Source organism: Brassica rapa, chromosome A01, assembly GCF_000309985.2.
Source record: "Brassica rapa cultivar Chiifu-401-42 chromosome A01, CAAS_Brap_v3.01, whole genome shotgun sequence".
Classification (NCBI taxonomy): Eukaryota; Viridiplantae; Streptophyta; class Magnoliopsida; order Brassicales; family Brassicaceae; genus Brassica; species Brassica rapa.
In genome coordinates, this window is record NC_024795.2 from 19,488,200 (window position 1) to 19,506,128 (window position 17,929).

Consider the following 17,929-nt stretch of genomic DNA (forward strand, 5'->3'; position numbering starts at 1 on the left):
ATTTTAAATTTAATGGATTTTAAAAATGCGGATCTAGAGTTAAAATCAAGATATTTGGAGTCTGAATTGAATTCGACGGATCTGACATTTTACTATCCGGATCCGGACACCTTAGATTTCTTACTTTCGGAGCGGATCCGCATCGATCCGGATTCCAGATAATAAATCCTAGCCCTAGTCGGCACATGCAGATCCATGATCTGCGCTCACGCCGCTACCAGACTTGTCAAGCTTCATCGATGGTTCCTTTTGCATCTATCAACCCTTAAGCTTTGATGGATCACCATTTGGAACGTTAGGCGGAAATTTCAATAGTTTCATTAACTTGATGCAATTTCCAGTTAGCAGAAACTCCACCTCTTTTAGCCTAATATCATGTCTAATCCTAAACTAAGCGAATTATGACGGCAAAGATATTACTTCCACAACTAGACCTGGTTATTTTACCTAATACTCAAACTCCTATCCGAACCTGTCCCTTAAAACCTAAACCGAAATTCAAACTGAAGTGAAAAATTACCCGAACTGGTATTGAGTTACAAGAGATTGTATAACAAAACCCAAATGGGTTATATCCTAACCCGAATGGATATCCGAAGATAACCAAACATATGCATACTTAACCTTATATTTTTTGTTTCTTTTCTTTCTTTCATTTTATTCAAAATATTTGCTGCATATGGTTCAAAGATCATATAATATACATATAATTGCAGACAAAGTGATTTTCTACTTGCTTAAAATATATGTGAAAAGCTTCTTGTTTCATGAAGTAACAAAAGTTGTATTCAAAACTGCAAGACAACAGCCAAATTATTTTCTTTATATTTTCAATTTTTTATCTACAAACCTATTAATTGTTTAACCTATTAAAAATTAGAAAACCAATTAAGTTAATGGTAAAATTTTAAATACAAAAAACCTTACCAATGAATAATTTGAATTTTATTTTTAAAATCTAAATAGCCGAGCCCGATCCAAAATAACTTAACCACAAACTAAAAATATCTGAACCTGATTCAATACATAAAAATATCCAAACGGATTCTAGACTCTAACACCAAAATACCGACATAAATCCGAACAAATATCCGAACGCTAAAAACCTACCTACAACTACAAGATCTGATTAATTATCCCTATTCCCTAACACGAATATCTAGAAATACTAAAAATCAAATTTATGAAATTTTAATAAAGATTTCTAAATTAAATTATACATTTTGAAAATAAAATATCTACAAAGAACTAAAATTCATTCAATATTTCTGTCAAACTTTAAAATAATATATATATATATATATATATATATATATATAAAGCATATTTGATATTTTCTAGATATTTAACAGATCTTGATATATAAGACCTAAAGTTATATTATTCTTTTTTATAGTTTTGATACATTAAAACCAAATCTACACGTATCTAAAATGAAATAATTAAAATTTGATTTTATGTAAACCTATTTAGAAACAAATCTAGATAACCTGAATCAAAAGATCCTCTAAAATATATCTTATTATTTATTAAATTTTCTTTGAATAGTTTAACATAGATTCTTTTTGTTTCTTATAGCTATTAGTAATAAAATATCAATTTGAATGGTTTGATTTATAAGAAAGATTGCTATAAAATATGGCTTTATTTTTACTCTGAACAGAATCAAATCTACTATATATATATATATATATTAGTGCTTGTTAGCCACTAGTTATATAGCAAAATATATTATAAAACACAAAGAGACATACAGAGAGAGGAGAGAATAAACAAAAGAAAAGATGAGGTTGGCTGCAATCTTCTTGGCTTGTTGTATCTTATCCTCTTTACTCCCAAGCCACTTCTCTCAAGGTCTTATCATCATACTGAGATAACCATTTTGCTCATCATATTCCAAGTTAACCCAAACCAACTTTGTTTAATTCAGTTTTTATATTGATGAATTATAGGTGAAGAACTAAGTGTGACTACTGGGCAGATAAAGCCGTGGTGCCCATCAAAAAAACAAGCGTTCAGTGGTTCATGCTCAAATGATGGAGCACAACAATGTGTAAATGACTTGTTAAATACTTGGTATCCATATGTAAGGCTTGGCCCAATCTCCTGCACTTGCACTTCTCAGTCTAACAATATGCGTCTCTGTAGTTGTCCTAATATGATTTGCAAATAAAAAATTTCTTCTAATTATAATACCCCAAACTGTTGTTCTAAACAATTTTCATATATATCTGTAATATTGTTTAAATTCCCGTGAGATAATAATAATATAATTGCATCTCCAAATAAAATTAGACACATTTGTGTATATAGTAGCATTATAATTTTTTTTTAACTATCTTTAGTATAGATATATAGGAGTGTTTGGTGTCATATTCACAAACAATCTAGAATTGCGCATTTCTCAACTTATTCAGACTCCAACAGTAAATAAAATCAAAGAAATAAACATAGCATATGTAACCATCAAAGATCTTAGATCGACCAGAGTGAAAACTATGCTCTGGTTTCATTAAACTCATTCAGAGAAACTTTTATTTCATTAAAATCATAAATAACTCTTAAAATGTGCTTAAAATATTTTTTAAATGACAGTATACTCTAAAGTACATATTTAAATCATCTTCCAGTGACACTAATTTGTTTTGTTTTTTTTTTAAGTTGAAACTTATTTCTAATTATATAAGGTTTTTCATTTAGTAAAAATCATTTCAAATTTCAAATTCAACACCCTACAAGTATGATGCATTATTATTCTAAATGTTTTTCATTTTATGTGTGTGGTATTTATTTTGACTAAAATCTAACTAAAACGAAAAGTACCTAAATTTCAATTTTGTTAACATATACATAAACAAAACTAAATAACAAGTATTTTATGATTATAGTTTTATAATGACCAGTCAAGTCAAGTTCACTAAACAACTTTGGAGGCTGAACCAATTTCCAAATGCTTTTATGTACATTTTTTTTTTACAGCAAACATTCACAGACTTATGTAGACTCGTACATATTAAAAGGGAGATCTTGGAAGTCTGCATTGATTCAGGGCGAAAAAATCTTGTCCGCGATCTAACAGGTGGAAAAGTAATTAGGAAAATCTCCTATATATTAATAGATAAACAATTAAAAGTTATAATTTGTAGTTTGTACTAATTAAAAAAGTGCTCTGCTGAGTTGTCACGTAATTGAAATGCTAATTTTGCTTATGTGGCATCTTGAGAATCAATTGAGAATTTTGTTAGTCCAAAATTAAATTGATAGAAAATGTTATATGATATAGCATGTCCATTATAGACAATTCATTTATCAAATTGAAATTATTATATATATTATTTTCTTAAATAAAACATACGGAATTACCTAATGTGATTAATATATATATATGGTTATTAATGATTCTAAATAATAAAGATTTGCAAACAATCTGTATAATTTCTATCATTTTTGTTTAATTATTTATTATTAAAATAAATTACACAGTTACGTTAATCATATAATAAAAATTTAGAACTTTTTGTATATGTTGTATTTTGAATTTTTCAAAACAAGTACTCCCTCTGTTTTTAATTATAAGTAATTTTTCTTAAAAGCACAAATATTTAGAAATTTGTTATCTAAAAAAAATATCATTTAATCAATTAATTCAACCAATTATAAAAAACTTAACATTATTTTATTGGTCACACAATATACAATAAATAAAAAAGGTGCATTGAAATATGTAAATTACTTATATTGTGAAACAAACTCTTTTTGCTAAAACTACCTATATTTGAAAACAGAGGGAGTATAAATTACTATCACTGTTAAAAGTCTCACATAAAATTTTGTGATCAAGGTTTAGTTTTTTTTTCTGTAATAAGATACAATGATTATAAAATTATGTGAACAAATAATTTTTAAAAAACTGAGTTTTGTTTGCCTAACAGGCTTAATGTTGCTCAGATCTTGTGTATTGTCTAATTGTCAGTACACTCTTTCAGCTGCAACCACAAGATTATAATAAAAATGTTAAAAACCAAAAAAAATATAACAGAAAACCTTTTTCAAGCAAGAAAAAAAATCATTTAAACAAACCATGCATACCATCCATTAGAAGTTATGTGGCCACCGGTTTTTCCTTTGAGCTTTGAAAATAATAGCATACATGCTTGCTTCTTCTTGCAGAAAACCATGTTTAGAGATGCATGTATCTCGTCATGTTAAAGCCATTCCAAATCCCCATTTTAAAGAATTAGCATAAACACTGGAGGCAGAGAACTCGGCGAAGAAATCCTTGTCACTTATATAATCAAGCAACTTAGCAGCCATGTAATCAAAAGAAAGAAAAAAAAACTTTTAGCATCATACCAAAAATAAACGAAATTGACAGCAATAAAAATTGACATTGTCAATTGTAGCTTCCATATCTTCAGCATTCAGCTTATCATTTCCTAATTTCCTGAAGAAATGGTTAACCTGCAATAAAAAACAAAATCAAAATAAGCAAACCGGATAATATATATATATATATATATGCTTAACATTCAAAATAATACAAATATATATATATATATATGCTTAACATTCAAAATAATATAAAACTAATAAATCAAGCAACAAAAATTTCATAGAGAAATGGTTTTGTCTCTGCTGAGTGCTGAGAATGGCTTGTTTATATATTAGGTTGGAAGACGTTACTAAATGATCTAGCTTTCACAATATGCTAAGAAATATAATATTATCTAATTAATTATCCTATTTCTAAGTTAAGATTTTTTATAAAATATCTTGTTAGCAAAGATATATTTTAATAATAATAAAAGAAAATATATCGAGAGTATATTACCTCTTAAGATTAAATAGATTTTAACCTGTGCATTTGCACGGATAACTTTTTACTTTTAAAGACCAAATTAAGATTGATCATGGTTTTTAATTGTGTTTACATTGTGTTAGTATATTGCTTTTAAATATTTAGACAATAAAATGATATGGATTATTTTATTAATTGGACCGGCTGGTTGGAACGGTTCAACCGTGATTCCTTTGTTTAGTCGGGTACATGTTATTCTTAAAATAAATTTGTGCTGAACAAATAAAATTAGCCAAAAACCAATAAAATCGTTAGAAGTTAGAACTGATTATTCAATTCTATTGAAAAACTTGATTACAAATTCAGTTATATTTCAATGATATTTCCTTTAGCGGTAGTACATCAAATATAGTTTTTTGCCCTGTTCTAAAAATCGGCCGCCTAGCCGCCAAGGCGGCCGTCTGAGCGCTACGCGTCACTCTTCCGCTCTGATTTATGCCAAATCGGTTTAAAAATCGGACTCCGTCTAGACCGCCTAGCTGCGGCCGCCTAATCTATTTTTTTTTAATTTTATTTTAATAATATTTTTATTTGTTTATTTGATCTAAAATTTTATAAATATCATTTATATAATTTTGATGAAAATTACACTACATTAAGTTTATATATTCTATTTTTGTGTTTTATTCAATCTTTAACATGAAAATGTATAAATGTTTTACACAATTAAATATTAATATGTTTTATAACATAGTAAACAATCTAAAAATTCCGCCCTGCATAATTTCTGATTAATCTCCGATTTTCTCTTTACGCGCTAGTTCTAACCCGACTGTCCGACTAGCGCCTAGCGCATTCCCGAACAGGGTTTTTTTTCATTGAGTGTGCATTGATTTAGTAAATTTGTTATTAGAGTGTATATAATGATAGATAATACAAAGAAGAAAAGTTTTGTATACATAATTCTAAAAGTGTTAAAAAAGTTTTTTTTTTTGCATAAAGATGTAAGATGAAAATGAAGAAGAAATGTGGATAAATGGATAGTTGTTATAGAAAGAAAACAAAATTCTTAAGTATCATTTAATTTTCAATACTATAAATTGTAGAAATAGTAAAGTACATATATAATTATATATATATATATTCAAATGATTTTACCATACATATACATAAATATTTATAAAACATTATTATTAAAACTTATTTGAACTTTTTGACCCAAATTGAACTATAATTTATATGTTTCATAGGTTCATCACCCGATCCGGTTTTTAAAACATTGATGGTATGTTATAAAAATCATTTTTTTTTATTTATAAATCATGTTATCTAATATGCTTGTGAAGATTACTATATCTATTTTAAAAACGCACATGTTTCCTAGCAAAATGATATGCTATGCTTTTCATTTTTATATGAAAATTACTTAATATATGAAGTTTTTAAAACAAATTTAATAGGTATATATTATATTATATTATATTATTATTATTATTAATTAGTATAGTACTTAATATATTTTATTAAAGTAAAAAGAATATGTATATGTCATATAAAGTTTGAAGTAAGAAAAATCCGTTAAATATTTAGGAAAATTATTAGTAGTATAATTTATAGTGTTAGGGTATTTAAGTTTTAGTGTATTCTCAAAGTTATGAGGATATTAACTAATATTCTTTAGCTAATAATATATTTTTCACTGGATATAATTTAAAAACGAATATTCAAAGATATTTTTAGGAAGATGATACTGAAGATAGTTATGAATTTATGATTTTTCGACAGTAAATTAATTATTGTTTGCCAAGATCATTTTAAATAGGAAAGTAGCTAGTTATGGTATAATTCGTTTAGATATTATTATTATCAAAATTTAGAAACTAATAAAAGCATATTTGTGTTAAATAAATAGTTAGTACCTCAGTGGTAGATTGTAAATATTTAGGAAAAGTTAGGGTCAATATAAATTTGTATTTCTGTTTTAATAGTTTAGATTGAAAAATATTGTTATATAAATATTTAAATATTAAATGCATGATATTAGAGAAAAAGATATATCTTCAGTTGATTGCAGTTGATTTTTGATAAAACAAATCTCACTATACAAACTTAAATATTAAATAATAGATAATAAGGAAAAAATAAATATATGGAGTTGTTGCAAAATCTTTTTGATTAACAAATCCCACTATAGATAATTAATTTGAATTAGAAAATGATCAAATAAAACATGTTACACATATCATATTCTAATTTTATAGTACATACTTATAAAAGAGTATACTATCTATATGATAAATATGTATAAAATTAGTACTAAACTTTATTTTTAAAAAATGATTAAATAATTTGGCATAAAACTACATAGTCATATAAATTTGAATTATATATACTTTATTATGTGATAAAAATTTATAAAGTTATATCTTATAGTTGACCTAAAACTATATATTTTATATTAATCTGAAATTTATAAAATATACATCTTATAATATGATAAAATTGTATAAAATCATATTTTAGTACAATTTTTTTTGTTAATAATGTTATAAAAGTAATGATAAGATTGTATATAATAATAATCTAGTGAGTTAATTGTATATAATAATAATCTAGTGAGTTAACTACTATATAGTATTTGACTAATATATTGGTTTGTCTACCAAAGTGATTAAATTTATTTGACTATTATTTATTTATTTTAAAATCAAAATATTTGTCTATGACACGTCAACAAGTTTAGAGAAAGTTAATGATTAATGACATATTAGAGCACCTTCAATGGGAATTCTATTCATTGGAATTCTAAACTTACGATATATATATGTATATATTGTATATGTTTTTGTTTTAAGAGATTGTAGGAGGGGTTTACCACAAAATAATGAACCTTACAACTACATACATATACATATACATATACATATACATATATGACAAGTTTGGAACTCTAATGGGTAGAACCTCTATTGGAGATACTCACAGGGCCGGCTTACAAGGGAGGACAAGCGGTGCGACCGCCCCGGGTCCGAGCCCGTGTCCCTCCGTGTAATGATAAATAAGGGGTCCAATTTTTTATAAATCTATATTTTTATATATAAAAAAAATTATAAATATAATAAATAAAATTGAAAAGGGCCCAAAATTATTTGATATGTATATAGTTTTATTTTTATTACAAAATATACAAAATATTATTGATTAAATTTTAAAAATATTTTAAACATTATCTTTATATAAATTTTAGAGAGTAAAAATTTTTTTTTTTGCCCTAGGGCCCTATCAGTGTTGAGCCGGTCCTGGATACTCACTATTGTGAAATAATTAAATCAACATGGTAAAAAAGTGAACCAATCAAATTATAATGTTTTAATTTAATCGTGTTTTCAAATAATAGTATGATAATCTATCTAATTCAACCACGTATTATTTAAGTTAGGACGAGACAATGAAAACTACATAATATGAACATTATAAAAATATAATAATTAATAAAAAGGTATATACACTATAGCGGATAAAAAGGACAATGTTAATCATTCTTTACGTGATACAGCTGGATTTGGTACCATACGAGAAGCACCAAACATAGTAACGCGCAGCGCAGCTTCGTGTTAAAGCGTAATTGTATGTCAATGATTACGTTAGAACATGATGATTAAACAAAACCATAATTCGCAACAAAATAAAGCAAAAGTTTTTCGGTATATTTAAAAGTACTCTATATATATATTCTCAAATAAAGAAACGAAAAATGACAAGTGACAAAATTGATTACATTGTAGACCCCATAGTTTATACAAAGTTCCAAAATTTTCCTGTCTTCTTTCCATATTTTACAAATTTTCTCCCACATTTCAGTTTTCACAAAACAGCCCAACCCAAAGAGAAAAAGTAGACACATATTTTGTTCACGTTTGAGAGAGAGAAGATTTAAGTTTTCAATCTCATACACCTCAAAAAAATCCTCTTATCTCTGGAGTTGAATATCCATCTTCCTCTTCTCTATCTTCTCCATAATAGATCCTATGATAACAAACATAAGAACATAAAAATATAAATAAGACGCGTTCAAGATCTCCAAACATGTCAAAAACGGATTAACATAATAACGATAACATTTTGAGGAACCTTAAGCTACACACTGACTTACCGGGTGGATAGCAAACAGGAGGATCTTCAAAGAGAGAGCGAGAGATTTGTTTATGAGCAACACCGATATCGAAAAGAACAAGTCCAGAAGAAGAATCATTCACTGCAATGCCTTTGACTGGTAACCAAAGAAAAAGCTCTTCTTGTGTCAAACCTTGAAGCCCAACAAGGCCACCATAGCTAAGATTTGCTTTAATCACACTATCAAAATATACTCTGTTTTCGAACCGAGCAAAACAAGGATTTTGTAACTGAACTTCGAGCTCCCCTGTCTTTACGTCTAGACTGTAACTCTCCACGTTGTCTGGAAATAAACCACCTGGTAAACCACGAGCTTCGAGGAGGTTTCGGATTGAGGATTGTGAAGATGGAGTGATGAATGGGAGTAGAAGAAGAGCAAGAAGAAGAAACAGAGACATTTTCTTGCTTTTTTTGTTGTTGGATTGTGAGATTTGCGTTTTGAAAGGTTTAAATGTTTGGTGTTCTGTTTTTGTCAAGAGAGTGGAGAAATGAGTTGTCATTTTTATCTTATGAGCTGGTTAGCAATGAGTGGTGATTATTCAAAAATACATAATATTAATAATATATATAATACTAAAAGATGAATAATAGCATTAGGGGTTGTACTAACTATTTGAAATCATAGTCTTTTCCCTTAAGTAAAGCCATGTTGAACTAATTGACGTGGTAACATCCGCAAATCACGGTTTGTTTCCTGGAAACATTATAATGGATTAAATATTAAAAAATATTATAATGGATTTTCTTTAAAACATAGATTAGTGGATTTTAAGTACCACTCATGGTGAAGTGTATCACACACACATTAGTCATACTTTTGTGGTGACTGCGGTTTGAGCGGTGCAGGACAAATGGTTCAACTGCGATGCGATTTTAACTGTTATAAAAATATATAGATATATAGTATATGTATAAATTTTTGTTACTGTTAACTGCGGGGCGGGACGATCGTCACCATTCGAAGACTATGAAGTATCTTCTCTGCTGCTGAATTTTCGGAAAGAATTGTTTCTTCTTTTTGAAAGGTTTTTATTTAAGTCAGTCTTACATTTAGACATTATTCTTTGTCTTGTCTAAGAATTGTACAAGTAAATGGGATGTGGGACCAAACATTCTTATCCGAACTAAAAATAGGGGTTGAAATAATGCAATTTGAATGATGAAATTCCATAACAAATCGTCAAATATAATTCGAGTACTTAAAAAACCGTTGTCCCTGGTGTGCGATAAGAGTGAGGCGTATAATACAAATAATGCAAGTCAATAGAAAAATATTGCTATTTTGGAGTAGCTATATGGCACTGAAAAAAAGTTTTATCTTCTCTACTAAAAGAAAAATACCACTTTTATCTACTACAAAATAGTCATACTAAAAATCTAAATACATATATTCAAATAATTTTTTTATTGTTTACATTAGTTTATTTAATATATAATATTTCTAAATAATTATAAAGATATTAATAACAAATCTATTTTAACTATAAATGTAAATTTTAGTTTTAGGAATAACAAAATCTATTGAGAAAAAATCTAAAAAATTCATTTTCAAAATTTAAATATTCTTTTAATTAATGCACTGATTAATTTCAAAATTAGTAGTATAATATTATTATAAATTAATTTTAATTAAATTTTTATTATAAACAAAATAATGTTTTTTTTTGCTAATTTTATAAATTTTATATATAAGTATATTCTACATTATATTAAAATAGAAGTAATTAATGAATTACATATTAAAATTATGTTTTTTTGCAAACATATTAAAATTATGTTGAATTTGTAAACCAATATATTTTGAAAAAAAAACTTTCAGTAAGATAAATAAGTAAAATATTATTCACCGTTTAAAGTGACTAAAATATCATTCACCTTTTAAAATGATTAATATTCATAAATTATGTAATAATTTTTACAAAAAATAAAATTGTTAACATATGTTAAATTTTAATATTTAAAACTATATATCATCTATTTAGTTATTTTTAAAATGTCAGCAATATATTATCATAAACTATTATATACAAAATAATATAAAATTTATATTTATAAATGAAATGTTACCCGTACACCGTGCTGGTTAAAATCTAGTATGTTTTTATAATACAATGCATTCGTAAATCACAACAAGACCAAGTCAAATTTCCGTTAACACTTGGAAAGTAGGAACAGACGAAGATTTAGTCAGTCATAAAAGTTTTATATGTTCAAAAAATTATATTAAAGCACATTTGTTTATCAAATATTAAAGCACACTTAATAGAGATTAGGTTAGCCGTTTTCAACGATAAAAAGAAAATACAAGCTAAAGAACATGAGCTTAGAGTTTTTGGTGATTAGTATTTTCTTGTTAGAGAAGCAACTGTTGTTGCAACTGTCAGTGTTGATATACAAATTTTGTGTAGTCACATATATGATTGAACAAGTCTGATCAAATTGTTCAAGTAAATTCAAATAAAGGTATTTGTTGAAGAAGAATCTCATATCTTTGATCTTTCGTATTATCCACATTCTAAGTTTTTCATTTGGTCTAAGAGCTGGACAACCTATACGATTTGAAATATCGCCTTTACAAGTTGAAGTCTTGGAAACAACATGTACAATATGAAATAACTAATTGCGGTTCAAAGCTTATCACGCTAGACGAAAGAAAGTTTGGTCACTGAAAATTTTGGGTGAGACATGTCATTCAGGCGATTGATGAAGAAGTATGATTTGTAGTCATTAATGGTTGGACTGAACCTACAATGATCAGCGAGGAAAACAAGGTGGTTACTAAACTTCGCAATCTTTATTGAATCTTATCATTACGAAGAAAACATGTGCATAACGACAAAACTTTACAGAAAAAAATTTACGATAAAATTTTATCATCATAAATTGAAGAAAAGGTGACGAAGACTTTACAACAAAACATACAATCGTCGTAAAATCGAGGTAATTTTACGAGGAAAATATTATATCGTAATCACATGTATGTTTACTACAAATTGCCGACTAAGAAGAAAATTTGTCGTAAGAAATTGTAAGTTAACAAATCGTTTACGATGAATAAGTTTACAATTCATTAATGACAAATGTATGAGTAAAAGTGATGTGTTAGGTGGAAAAGTTTTTGTAGTGTGCTATACTAACAAACTTTTGTACTAAATTAGCTGTTATATGATAAAACCATTATATGTTCATCAGCTGTTACTTACCAGTAATAGAAAAATTCCTATATATATGTCATTTCTCTTAATAATAAAATACACAAAAAGAATACAAAAACATGAAAAAATAGAATAAACTCAAAGCTCAAAGCCTAAAACTCTGACAAAAAATTATGCAACCATGTTCCTTGAATAGAAGCCTCATAACATGCAACGTACTCAACTTCTATAGTGGATGTGTATATCAATTCTGACTTCTGGCTTTTCCATGAGATGACACCTCCACCAAGGAGATACACATAGCCGAGAGTACAATGTCTAGAATCTTTGCATCCACTAAAATTTCAGTCTGAAAATCCAACCATTTGTGGATGTGTTGATTTTCGATATGTCAACATGTATTTTCTTATTCCCTTTAAGTATCTCAAAACTTTCTTTGCAGTTTGTCAATGAGGAAGTCATGGGTTACTCTGAAATTTATCCAGCATGCCAACTGTGTGGCTAATATCAGGTCTGGTACAAACATGTGCGTACATCAAACTTCCCACAAGAGATGCATAAGAATATTTTTGCATTTAATTACGTAGAATGAAAGTTTCATTTCATTCTACGGACGTTGCTTAAGATTAAGCGTGTCATTTTTATGCATAGGAACAATGCTAGAAGAACATGTCATCATGCCGAATCTCTCAAGAAATTTATCAATATACGTTTTCTGAGACAATCCTAAAATTCCTAGTGATTTGTCACGGAATATCTCAATTTCCATCACATTGGATGCCTCACCCTTATCTTTCATTTCGAAGGAAATGAATGAAAAAAATAAATACAAGAAAAAGCTATTTCTCTCCTAATTTGATAAGGAATAATTATAGTATATTATTTCTTAAATGTTAAAGAATGTAAAAAATTATATGTAACAAATATTTTTTGTAAATAGTGTAAATTGTAAAGAATATTAAGGAATTTACTATTTCCACTCATTCTATTGGTCGACATTTAGAACCTTGATAATTGAGATTGGTTTACCAGGCATTTTCTTTTTGAGAACTACAAATTTTGGAGTTTATTTGAGGAGAGAGAAAACAATCCGGATCAAAAAGGATATTTGTGATACGTGATCAATTAGATGCGTTAGTCATTTAACAATGGATGAAAAACTTCCTACACTGAATTAAGCTATAATTTTGATACGTGATAATATATTACATATAATATTTATATTCTCACCTTTTTAAAGGTGATTCAAAATATATAAATAGTATCTCTTTTTTCTTTAACTCTGAGTGAAATTTATTACTAGGTCCAAAAAGAACAACCAGAAACGCACAAGTTCAACACATAAATGGAAACATCAAACCAAGTTTTTGTTCTTGAACTAGCACTCAAAGCTCAAAGTCATAAAAATAGGTTTCATTAAAGAGGTAAATATACATTTATACTCAATGGATTAATTAATCCAAACCTTAAAAATATATTACATATAATATTTATATTCTCACCTTTTTAAAGGTGATTCAAAATATAAAGATAGTATCTCTATCACAACTAAAATTTCAGAGTATTATAATTTAAAAAAAATTAGAGAGACTAGAATAGCACCAAACCAAGTTTTTGTTCTCAAACTAGCACTCAAGGCTCAAACCTTAGAGTTTAGAGTTAAGGGTGGAGTTTTGGAATTAGGGTTTAAAATTTTATAAAATAAAAAATAAATACTAAAAAACTGAAAATAAAAATTAAAAAAAAAACAGTTTAAAAATTATTTTTGAATTATAAAAACAAAATTTGAAAAAAGAATAAAAAAAAATTCAAAAAAAAATTATAAAAATTTTCGAATCTGAAAACATATAATCTGAAACTATAAAAAAAATTTCCTTTTTTCATTTTTTATTTTTATTTTATTTGTTTTTATTTATTTTTGTTTGTTTATTTAATTTTAAATCAAGAGTATTAAAAATATTTTACCCTTTAATAAATGTTATTTTTGCGACTTTTTCCTTCTAGTACCATTTTTGAGATAAAAACTCAAAATGTGATATTATTAACAATTGTCCAAAAAAAATATTTGATATAACTTTTTGTGCCAACAGTTATCTATCCACTATTACATTATTTTGATATTCATTTGATATATCAATGCAGACCTAATTTTTATGAGATGAAATTGGAATAATAATAATTATTATTATTATGAAATTCTACAATTTACCAATGAAAACCTATAGTTTCATACTTCCATTTCATCAAAAAATTGATTTCTAGATATGTCTAACTTTTAAGAGTAATTTATTTTTGGTAATAAAGTGAATCTGTTTGACAAAAAAAAAAAAATAAAGTGAATCTTCGATCAGCTCCGTACCCAAAATTCCTCCTCCCTTGCCCGATCGAGAATCTTCGATCACCAATTTCCATGGAAAATCACTCAACGGGATTCTGGGCGGCTTGGATTCTGCTCCTCATCGGAGCTTCCAATGCCTCGATCCACGACTACAAGACCGAAAAGTTCATCCCACAAGCCAATTCTCGATTCTTCCATGGCGGCAGCGAAGGTCTCTACGCCTCCAACTCTCAAGACCTAAACACTTCCTCTTCTTCTTCCGATATATCTCTTAAAGGAAAGTCCTTTGTAAGGTCAATCACTCTCTCTCTCCTCATCACCTTTTTACTGATAGCGAGTTTTTTCAAGATTGTATAATAAGCCTCTCTTGTCTTAGGTTTGCTGACGTAACCTTCGTGAGGACGATGGAATCCGCTAGCAAACAGAACCCAATGCAGTCCACCGCAGGTCTGGTCGAAGCGATACTACTCGAGGTGAAAGACCGTGATCGAATCGGCGGATCTTTTCTCAAGAGCAATGCTATTTGCTGCACTCCTGATCTTGCTGATGCTGGCTCTTGCACTCTCGGCGAAGTTATTATCAAAAGAGATTCTAATGATGATAAGTGGCCGAGACAGATCAAGACTTTCTTTAAAGGGAACAAGACGGAAGCTGCTATGCTTCCGGAGACCGTGGTGATAAACAAAACAGGGATGTACTATCTTTACTTCGTGATATGCGACCCGGGGCTGGACGGGACTGTGATCAGAGGGAGAACGGTTTGGAAGAATCCCGACGGTTATTTACCGGGAAAAGTGGCTCCTCTGATGAAGTTTTTCGGATTCATGTCTTTGGCTTATCTCTTGCTCGGCCTCGTTTGGTTTCTGAGGTTTGTTAAGTTCTGGAAGGATATCATTCAGCTGCACTATCATATCACTTTGGTTATCGCTCTTGGGATGTGTGAGATGGCTGTTAGGTACTTTGAGTACGCTAATTTTGATTCTACTGGGATGAGACCGATGGATGTTACTCTGTGGGCGGTGACGTTTGCTTCCATTAAGAAGACGCTTTCGAGGCTTCTTCTTTTGGTTGTCTCTATGGGTTTTGGGGTGGTGAAGCCTACGCTTGGTGGGATGAGCTCGAGGGTGCTTCTTCTTGGAGTCGTATATTTTGTTGCAACGGAGGCTCTTGAGTTGGTTGAGCATTTGGGAAACATTAACGACTTTTCTGGAAAGACATTGATATATTTGGTGATTCCAGTGGCGATATTGGATGCTTGCTTTATTCTGTGGATTTTCTCATCATTGGCAAGAACCCTTGAGAAACTTCAGGTAAGAGAGACTCAGTAAGCTACCTTTTTTTTAGCTCTGCTTATCTTTCTAATGTCCAACTGCAGATTAAGAGAAACATGGCTAAGCTTGAGCTTTATAGGAATTTCACCAATTCACTCGCTGTCTCTGTTCTGGTCTCTATTGCTTGGATTGGTTTTGAGGTAACGACTCTTGCGTGTTACTTGAAACACTCTAGTACTCAAAAGAGAACATTCTTATCTGTCTCTGTTATCAGCTTTACTTCAACGCAAGTGACCCTTTAAGCGAACTCTGGCGAATGGCGTGGATCATTCCAGCGTTTTGGAATCTACTATCTTATGGCCTATTAGCAGTCATATGCATCCTTTGGGCTCCATCGAACAATCCTACCAGGTTCTACCATTTTTTCTCAATTCTTTTTGACTTCAATCGTGCAAAGATATGAAGACTCTTATTTGGTTTTCACCGAGAGATGTATATTTGCACCTTGCAGGTATTCATACTTAGCAGAAACAGGGGACGAGTTTGAAGAGGAAGGTATATCGTTGACGAGTGGTGGAATTAAGATTACAGGCGATGTTGAAAGGAATGAGCTTCTGTACGGGCTTGCAGACGAGGTTGAGGAGGACAAACGTGAGTAAACATCAGGTAGTAAGTAGCCTATATCTAATGAGTCTTTGCATCCTAGTTTGTAACCTTTATGTAAATCCTTAAACCTTTGTGCCTGAGTAAGTTGTTTTATGACCCTTAAGGGCATTCCCATTGAGAGTTCAATGGGGGAGTTCACACGGTTTTCGAAAAAAAAAAATATTAAAATAAGTAAAAGTGGTGAACCTGTCTCTTGCAAGTTCACTGCAGTGAACCCGGGTCAACACTGTAGCGCGGGTCCCACGGCACGTGGCGGCCCGCGATTGGTCCGATTAATTTTTTTTTTTTTTTTTTTTTTTTTTTTTTTTAAAAACAAAATTCAAACAGAAAAAAAAAAATAATAAAAAAAATGCTTTGTGAATCCTTTCCATGGGGTTCACTGATGTACATGGCCTAAGGACTCTTATTTACTCACATCAAAGTTCTTGTTGTCTTACTTGTTTACTATAAGGACAAAAGTTCCATCGAATATCTTCTGCTATATACAGACTGCTTTTTTTACAAAGTATTAAAAATTCTATAACTGTGCTATTAAACTTGCCAAAACTTTGTCAAGAATCTCACAAAATATTTTTATAAAGTAAACATAAACTTTAACAGGTGGTTTATTGACATTATTTTATCAAATTTGATTTAGTATATATTTGGAACTATATAATGTTGATGACATTGTATAATATGTTGTATGATATATGCTAAACCATTTTAATAATTAATGTCTAAATATTGTAGATCTATATTATTAGTTATAAGATATGGTGTATAACGATATTTGATTACAACCATAACATTTGGCGAAAAAGTATTTTATTTAAAGTGTATCACATGAAATGAGAAGTAATAATAGAATTCATTTAAATATTTTAAAATATTACATGGTTAGAATATTTAATGGTAAGACCAAAAATAATAAATAATTATACATAAATCCAACAAGATTTTTATAGTCGATTTTTAGAATACTTTTTTTTTAATAGTATATAGATTATATTTTGATAAACGGTTTCAAAGTGCAAATTTTTTTAACATTCGATAAAGTATAAATATAAATAGTTGCTAATTTTTAGTATTTTTGTGTTCTAAAGTTTTAAAATTTCATTACGTTTATAAATATATTTTGTGAAAATGTTTGATTTAATGGGTTTGTTAACCGAGTTTGTATTAGTACAAACTTTTAATAATACTTTCCAAAGCCTAATCTCTTATATATTAAAAGAGAAGAATCACAACATTCTTTTGTATGCACGTGTCATTACCTAATCATTCTTAAAATTCTTAGAAAAATATGTTGGTCCATTAAAATATATAATAATTTTTTTTATCAAATTAATCTATCTTTTAAAACTCAAGTACAAATTATGTTCATAACAATTTTTTTTAAAGTTTATTTGGAAACATAGATTGCAGTTTAAAAGAAAAAGTTTGTTTGGAAACATAGATTGCAGTTTAAAAAAAAAATTGTTTGAAAACATAGATTGTAGTTTTAAAAAATATGTTTGTTTCGAAACATAGATAGCAGTATATTAAG

At 28.6% G+C, this 17,929-nt stretch overlaps 3 protein-coding genes across 4 annotated transcripts; 2 read left to right on the forward strand and 1 right to left on the reverse strand.

Annotated features, from left to right (window-relative positions):
- Positions 1-1,691: 1,691 nt before the first annotated feature.
- On the forward strand, positions 1,692-2,280 carry LOC103830956 (defensin-like protein 245). Its single transcript, XM_009106783.3, has 2 exons — positions 1,692-1,854; positions 1,953-2,280. Exons 1-2 carry the CDS (start codon positions 1,785-1,787, stop codon positions 2,171-2,173), a joined length of 291 nt encoding a protein of 96 aa, XP_009105031.1. The 5' UTR covers positions 1,692-1,784; the 3' UTR covers positions 2,174-2,280.
- A 6,223-nt stretch (positions 2,281-8,503) lies between these two features.
- LOC103830973 lies at positions 8,504-9,472 on the reverse strand. Its single transcript, XM_009106801.3, has 2 exons — positions 8,952-9,472; positions 8,504-8,824 (listed from the first exon to the last, which is right to left on the reverse strand). Exons 1-2 carry the CDS (start codon positions 9,469-9,471, stop codon positions 8,769-8,771), a joined length of 576 nt encoding a protein of 191 aa, XP_009105049.2. The 5' UTR covers position 9,472; the 3' UTR covers positions 8,504-8,768.
- A 4,944-nt stretch (positions 9,473-14,416) lies between these two features.
- LOC103830981 (transmembrane protein 87A) lies at positions 14,417-16,884 on the forward strand. Of its 2 annotated transcripts, XR_004448322.1 has the most exons (6): positions 14,417-14,757; positions 14,841-15,774; positions 15,840-15,935; positions 16,010-16,146; positions 16,247-16,505; positions 16,800-16,884. XR_004448322.1 is itself a non-coding variant. In XM_018655769.2 (5 exons), the coding sequence occupies exons 1-5, from the start codon at positions 14,537-14,539 to the stop codon at positions 16,392-16,394; spliced, it is 1,536 nt and encodes a 511-aa protein (XP_018511285.1). In that variant the 5' UTR covers positions 14,417-14,536; the 3' UTR covers positions 16,395-16,578. The 2 variants fall into 2 exon arrangements, 1 of the variants encoding a protein (XP_018511285.1); XM_018655769.2 differs by lacking the exon at positions 16,800-16,884 and having other exon boundaries at positions 16,247-16,578.
- Positions 16,885-17,929: the final 1,045 nt, after the last annotated feature.